General features: G+C 38.6%; 1 protein-coding gene across 1 annotated transcript; it reads right to left on the bottom strand.

Annotated features, from left to right (window-relative positions):
* Positions 1–1,772: 1,772 nt before the first annotated feature.
* Positions 1,773–6,371, bottom strand: LOC102207576 (uncharacterized). The gene is made up of 7 exons (XM_005751886.1): positions 6,348–6,371; positions 5,306–5,353; positions 4,768–4,787; positions 3,932–4,123; positions 3,359–3,567; positions 3,187–3,217; positions 1,773–2,065 (listed from the first exon to the last, which is right to left on the bottom strand). The coding sequence occupies exons 2-7, from the start codon at positions 5,338–5,340 to the stop codon at positions 1,917–1,919; spliced, it is 636 nt and encodes a 211-aa protein (XP_005751943.1). The 5' UTR covers positions 5,341–5,353; positions 6,348–6,371; the 3' UTR covers positions 1,773–1,916.
* Positions 6,372–7,716: the final 1,345 nt, after the last annotated feature.

Below are 7,716 nucleotides of genomic sequence, written 5' to 3'. Positions count from 1 at the left end.
GGCCAACATCTTTCAACCTTTCAACAATGTGACGATGAGCCCCATTTGTATTTCCAGCTTCAAAGATAAATAATTTTTTTCCCCGAAGCTAGAGATGGATGAAAAAGAATATTTTAGGCATATGCTTATAATTTTTATGCAGTTTATGTTGTGTGTGTGCCAGTTATATGAATCATGATCTAAATAAGCAAAAACTAAAGGAAGTGGGTGAATTACTGTCAGTGTGAATGTAGCTTTTTCCATGTGAGCTTTTCTTAATGAATGGAAATGCACATGTCAGCCAATCCAGGTGACTGGATTGGACACTAGATCAAGTGCTCCCCAAATCTAGTGAAACCACCGCCATAAGTCAAAGATTCACTCCTCCTTTACTTCTCTTTATGTCTTTAACAGTTCCCTATTATGCTGCAAAATGCTGCATTCACGAACTGTCAGCTGTATGGCGCCATCAAGTGTTTAACAAACGTAATAAAGTAAATGTATTTTCTCACCATTTTCTTCTTTCTTTTCTTTGCGTTGGGAAACAAGTGGAAGAAGAAATTAGCATTTAGTGGGAATTTAAAAAGTTGAACAAATTCAGCCAGCAGGTAAATATGTGTCCGTGTTGGTAACACTGAAAGCTCTGCACGAGCTTTTACTGGATCCAGACAAAGTCAAAAACGAAAAAAGAAAGACCACCTTAGAAGAGTGTGTGCATGCACGTTAGAGATGAGGGAGCACTTCAAAGCCTTATATGGTTAGTTAATCATTTTAAAAGTCGACTTACGGAAGAGCTTGATACGTGACTCGTGTCACGGGCACACTGAAGACGCTGAAAGCCCCTCCCCGACCGCCTCTCAGTGCAGCGCTTTCACTTTTGATTTGAGACACAAAGACAAAACAGAGATGAGAATGTGTTTTGAGAGAGAAAAGACAATAAAGGTAGGAGGTGTGAGTTATTGAAAATCATTGTAAATGTGTGTGATACAATTTAAAGATGAACCTTGATAAAAAAAAATTAAAAAGAAAAAACAGTTGTTTGTTCATCTCATTAGAATCTGCAATACTGATCACGACCTCTGGGAGGCAGTGTTGTAGAAAAATGAAGTCAGTCCAAAACACAAGCTTCACCTGACACTGAAAGTTGAAGTAGAAAATATCAGTATCCCCCACCCAACAACTCAACTAACTACATTTATGCTGAAGAGAGACGAGTGGCATAAAATGTATTTCCAAAATTACAAATGTTTTTGTACACACAGGCATTTTAAAATATTTTAATAACATCAACACTGATTAGTAAATCAATCAATATTTTAAATCTGAGTCACCTTACACGCTATGTGTGTCATTTACTGTTTACCTCGTGATGAAGGTGCGGTGCATCCACAACTATGTACTCTGAAGCACAATGATCCGAGTGAGATGCTACGGTATGACTTTAAACAGGCGCTTCATGCTTGAAAACCCTCCAATGTGGCTGAATTACATCAATTCTGCAAAGATGAGTCGGACAAAGTTCCCCCACGGTGCTCGAAAAGACTCTCAAATGCTTGATTGCAGTTGTTGCTGCTAAGGGTGGCCCAGCCAGTTAGTAGGCTTAGGCTCCCTTTTTCGCACAAGGCCATGTAGGATTAGATTTTTCCCTCTTTAATAATAAACACCTACATTTAAAACATTTTTCTTACTTGTGTTATCTTTGTGTAATATTTAAACTTGATTGATGATCTCATTTCAGTGTGACAAAAAAAAGGAAATCAGGAATGAGGCAAAACACTTTTTCACATCACCATATTTATTGTTATTTATTAGTAAATCACGTTTTTAGTAAAAAGTAAAAGGTTAATAAGATAAAGTACAGAAAAGCAACAAGACAGGAAAGATTTGTATTTATTCTTTATGAGCATAATTATGACAATACATTCAGCAGAATTATTTCACACATATGTTTTATTTGTACTTGACGACTTGTTAGTGCCTTCAGCATGAGCATGCTCGACCTTGTCTACTCGTGTAAGTGTCACTAGAATGATGACAAAAATGAATGCAATGATGAGTGCTACAATCAGTAGATGGTTCTTTATCCCTAAAATGAAGAAAAACAAAGATTATTAAAGATGGTATTTTTTAATATTATATATAAAATACAAAACAAATGGCAGAAACTGCAATTAAAATAATAATAATAATAATAATAATAATAATAATAATAATAATAATAATAATAATATCAAAGTTTCTATTTTCATGGGCCCATCTAAATCATTGAATTCAGGTGCTCCAATCACGTTCTTAACCTCAGATTTATCGAGTCAAGCACCCAGCCATGCAGACTGCTTCTACAAACATTTATGAAAGACCGAAAGACCAGGTCGCTCTCAGGAGCTCAGTAAATTTCAGTGTGGTACCATGATAGGATGCCACTGGTGCAACAAATTCAGTTGTGAAATTTTCTCATTATTAATGAATTAACAAAGTGGAAGTGATTGGGAACGACAGCAATTTAGCAGCAAAGATAAAGGCCACGTAAAGTCAGAGATTGCTGTCAACATCAGTGTCTGACTTCACAAATGTGCTTCTGGATTAATGGTCAAAAAATCCCATAAACACACTTCTAAACCTTGTACAATGTCTAGTTAAAGCTATTGAAGCTATGAAGCAATTGTATTTGAAAAGGTTGGGTCAATATCATATTTAATGGATTAAGAATGGGATGGGAATCAAGTTCATATGTGGGTCTTTGGCCCAGTGTTTTGAATTTATGAGGTTACGGTTCCTCGTGTTTTGAGAACCTCTGGTTTTTAGGTCTGGCTTCTTTGTAACTTTAGCTGGTTGCTATTTTCCTTGGTAATCTATAGTATTCTCTGTTCTTTTGATTCTTTAATATTCTACTTCATGTTCCTAGGTTATGATCAAGTTTAATCTGTGTGCTTTGGTAATGCAATAGCTATCATGTTTTATGATCCCTTTCTGTCTCCACAGTCATGTCTGGTCTGTTCAGTTGTGTTCCAAACGTGTGTCCATTCTGCCCTAATGTCCTCCTGTGAATCTAAACCCTCAGTTTGCATCTGTTCTGTGTAACTTTTGAGGTACTTTTCAGCTAATTTCACAGGTGGGATAACTACATACATTGTCATTTTAATCTGAATGTAAAACTGGGGCAAAAAAAAGCTGTAATTGGAAATTCATGGTTGTAGTCACACTTACAATTGACTATCCTGGTCAGCAAGTCAGAGCCCTAAAAAGGAAGAAGAAAAATTAGAATACAAATTACAAATTAACTGGAGCATTTGTAACAAACTGCAATGTTTGAATCATACCTACCTACCCACTACTTTATTCAAAACATCAATATTAGATACGTTTTTTTAGTCAGTACCTGAGTCTCCAAAATGAGAACTCCAAAATGATTCTTGATTTCAGCCCACATGTTGTCATTGAGACTGCAGTTAAGGAGGATGCCATTATAAAAGAGACAATCCACAGTGAGGCAGACATCTGGGTCGTAGACCTGTCTGCTGCTTTTGGCTACAACACGACGAGTATCATGAGTGTGGTGCATCACCACCAGAATCACTGGTTTACCCACTATAAGGACAGAGACAGTGGAATCAGATGGGTCAGGAAAAGTGAAAAAAACATTTAAGTTAGTTAAGTTACTAGATATTGAGCTGAGGCTGTAAGACATTAAAACTTTTCTTCATAACCCTTTACATTATTTCATCCATCCATCCATTATTTTCCATCTACTTGTTCAACTGAATATCACACAGGAGCTTCCCATCTGACACACAAGAGAAAAAGACAACTAATGTAAGTAGGTCACATACAGGTAAATTACAACTTCTTACCATGACATTTCTCGTGATACCAATTTAACATTCATGGATTTAAATTACTTCCCTTTACTTGTGATGACAAAAGAAAACTAGTGTGATTTAACATTTCGTACGAGGTTTGTTGTTGAGAGCCTCTATGATGTCTGTTCCAACTCGTGAAGCAATAGGACAAAAACCTAGAAGGTAGTCACAATCTTCAGGAGAGTCCACCTCAGTGTGGCCGATGTCTTTGAGTTTTTGAACAATTTGAGAATGAGCTCCATTTGTTCTTCCCGCCTTCCAGACATAGAATTTTTTCCACAAAACTAAAGATGAAAGAAAAAGAAATTTAAGTACATTATTCACCTGTAACATCATTTTGTACTACTTGAGCCAGATGAAGGTGAAAGAAAATAACAAAATGATATCATCTATCAGTGGCTTTTTACATGGACTGTTAAGGGTGCTGATTAGGATCTCCCCAAATGTGCTGAAACTACTGGAGTAATCACAAAGCACTCAGCTGCAGTGCTTTTATTTTAATAGGGTAGTGTAAATGACCACGGCAGACCCGGTGACATTAACATGCTCTGTTACCTTTATTGACACACAGAGCTGCAGCTCTCCCGCTGCCAGCTCAACATAACCAACAACAACACCACCACAGGACCCAGTGCTATGCTTAAGTCGGTGGGGCATGATTGCGGATGCCGTGCAGGTGCGTCCACCTTCCCTGCACGGCACCGCAGGCCACACCCCGCCACAGCTGGTTTCAGTTATAACAGAAAATGAAAGTGAATTAAAACAAGGTGTGTCTTCTTCTTCTTTATTTATTTTGATTTTTGTTTGGTTATTAAAGCTCTTCATAATTATCATGGTAGAAGTATCAATAAATGATGTTTTATAATCACCAAATGCAGTTTAATGAATTTAACAAATACAGTCTTGAAAAATCTACTTGTTTTCTCACCTTGTTCCTGTTCCATGTCTCTAAGAAGGATCAAGAAACAGAAAGGAGCATTTTTCAGCATAATTATCCACAGACAAGGTGAATGTACATCACAAGCTCTCTTTAGTGGCAGCTGCCCTACAAAAGCTATCACTGGTATAGATGTCTGAAAAAAAAACCCAAGAGATACTAATCTGTATTATTATTCAGTTCAGTTCAGTGAGAAGATGAGAAAACCTAAATGTGCCACTGAATGATGCAGGAAACCCAACTCCTACTTCTAAAGCACAAGTGCGCACTGCAAAAGTTCCACAGCCTTACTATCGACACAGCAGACACAGAGAAAACAACAAAGTCCAGTATGATAACAGGGGCACCTCAATGTCAACCATATAGATGTAATTTAATATTTAATACTAAATCAACTGTGACTGTATAATTTCCTCAATAAAGTACTTTGATTGTAATTTATCTGTAATCTGCATTATTACATTGCATGGCAGAGAATAAGTAGTTCACAGCATCATGGGGTGAAAAAAGAAAGTAAAAGGTTACTTACAAAAGGGCTTGATAATTTCTTTCAATCTCTGGCATATCTTTCCTCAGGCTGCAGTAGAATGAAATGCAGTGTAAATGAAAGTCATGGTCACTGCAAAACTTTCACTTTCACATGTGCAGACAGCCACCCACTCATCCATCCACTTATCTGTTTTTTTCCTGCTTTTAGATGCTGAGCACTGGGAAATCTCCCAAACAGAAATATTTTCAGAACACTAAAGATGAAAAGGCTTCATTTAAAAAGGGTCAATTGGAGCATAATATTGCATCATATCACAGTACTTGAGTCAGATGATTTCATTTGATATTAGTGCCTTTTCTAAGTGAGCTACAAAGTGCCTTGGATACTAGGACCCAAAATTAGCTAAAACCACAGAAATAATGACGAAGGACTGTGATGGAGTGATTTTGACAAAAGTTGTCATTGTTGTGCTTAAAACTGTAAACCTTGTCCTAATCTGCATGTTCAGATATTTTTCTGTCCCTCCCCGACATCTAGGATGGTGGGGGATGGTAATAGCTATAGTGTTTAACTGCAGGCACATTGCATGTAAAGGTTCTGGTTTCTTTATTTAGAAGGAATGTTTACTTCCTGCCATTTATGGGCTCACCTGTGCTTGTATATGGTGGACCATTAAAGGGGTTAAGCGATATATGGGGGGTGAGGGAAGGTGACCCTTTTATGACTATAGATGTTGTTAAACGGCTGTAACCACATATGACTAGCAGGAAGTCATGCATACAGAGTCACGTACACACACATGCACTCACATGCTCATACGTGCATACAGTCACACACACAGTGCCTTAATTTAGTGGTTCCCAAACTTTTTTTGCTGGGCCCCCCTTTGTTCTACAAGAAAAATATTGCCCCCCCCCCCCCCTCTCTCTCTCTCTCTCTCTCTCGCACACGCGCTAACACATCCTCCAACCACACACACCCATATTTTGCTCCATTGCGGTTTATTTCACACCTCAAACATTTAGTAAACAATTTAGCAAATACAAGTAATCTGCAGGTAGTAAGAAAATAAACTACTAACTCTTTTACGCTACGTCCGCAGCTGTTTCGTCCACACGTATGAGTTCATCACGCAACCTTAAAGGTATATGCCTTTTTCCACGTCACGCTGTGCGCCACGTTATTGTTTACAGGAGATGAATTGCAGAATGGCAGATAGTCAGATTAACAGTATTTTGTCTCTATCTTCAGGTTTTACACGCTTACATATAAACAAGCAGTTACTGTCCCTCCATTTAGAAAGGCAGAGGCGTCACGGTGTGATTATTTTACGTGTAGTTTTTTTTCCCTGTGTAATAACATTGTTATCAATACATTTTTCAAAAAATGCCTCTCTGTGCAAAATGAGTTTAAAAACATAAACAACTGTGGGATGCTGTTTGTCCGTGATTTGAACCGAGGGAGCAAATCGTGGCAGGATCAGCCTGATATTATTTGTATCCCACTGTAACTTTACTGTATAAAGAGCTAACATCTCTAAAATGTCAGGAGTAGTTATTTATTACAACAAGTGTTTGTGAACTAAAAATCAAGAATGTGGGATACTGTTTGTCCGTTTTTTGAAGAGCCCAGCGCTGCTCTCGACGCAGGGAAAACCAATTCTGCAGGGGAGACCTACCTCGGCACTTGTGCAGGTGAAGCCAAAGGGAAGATTTGCTTCACCATATTTTCTAGTCTTTGGCTTAGAATGAAGTTGGTTTGGAAACATATTCAGCTATGCTTCATCTCCTGCTTTGCTTGTGTGGGCGCCCCATGCAAGCAGTGTCCAAGCGTTGTTTTGTTTTTTCCCTTTCCATGCCGCGCCCCCCCTGCAATGGCTCTACCCCCCCCGGGGGCGGGCCCCACACTTTGGGAAATGTCTCCCTTAACTCTTAGGAGAAACCTTATGGGTTTTACAATGGGGTGTTTCTGTAACTGATATCTCTGAATAAAAGGCTGCGAGGGGACACTGTATTTTTTTAAGTTGGCTGAGATCAGGTGGGGAGTTTGTAGCTCCAAGATCCTGACCAGACCGGCTTCTCTTGCAAGTTAAAATGGACTGAGCTCTGAGTGTCTTGCTTTGTTCACGGGGATAAGTCTCTGAGTCACCGAGGCCAGCGAGTGCAGACCTAACAGACTGACTCTGCTGAAGTACTTTCACTTTATATGTTAAGTTTCACTTATTAAAGAAAATGAAATTGAGGCAAAACAGAGTGTCTTTTCCCCTTCTTTCTCTGCATATATTTTAATCCCCACTTTTAACAGTAGAATATCAGAATCGGAATCGTGTTTATTGGCCAAGTATATGTGCAGACACATACAGGGAATTTGGTTCCGGTACATGGAACACACACACACACACACACACACACACACACACACACACACACACACACACACACACACACACA

Source organism: Pundamilia nyererei, unplaced genomic scaffold (genome assembly GCF_000239375.1).
Source record: "Pundamilia nyererei isolate P.nyererei 1_Seehausen unplaced genomic scaffold, PunNye1.0 scaffold00332, whole genome shotgun sequence".
Lineage (NCBI taxonomy): Eukaryota > Metazoa > Chordata > Actinopteri > Cichliformes > Cichlidae > Pundamilia > Pundamilia nyererei.
The sequence above is the reverse complement of the archived record's forward strand: the minus strand, read 5'-3'. Positions and strand labels throughout refer to the sequence as shown.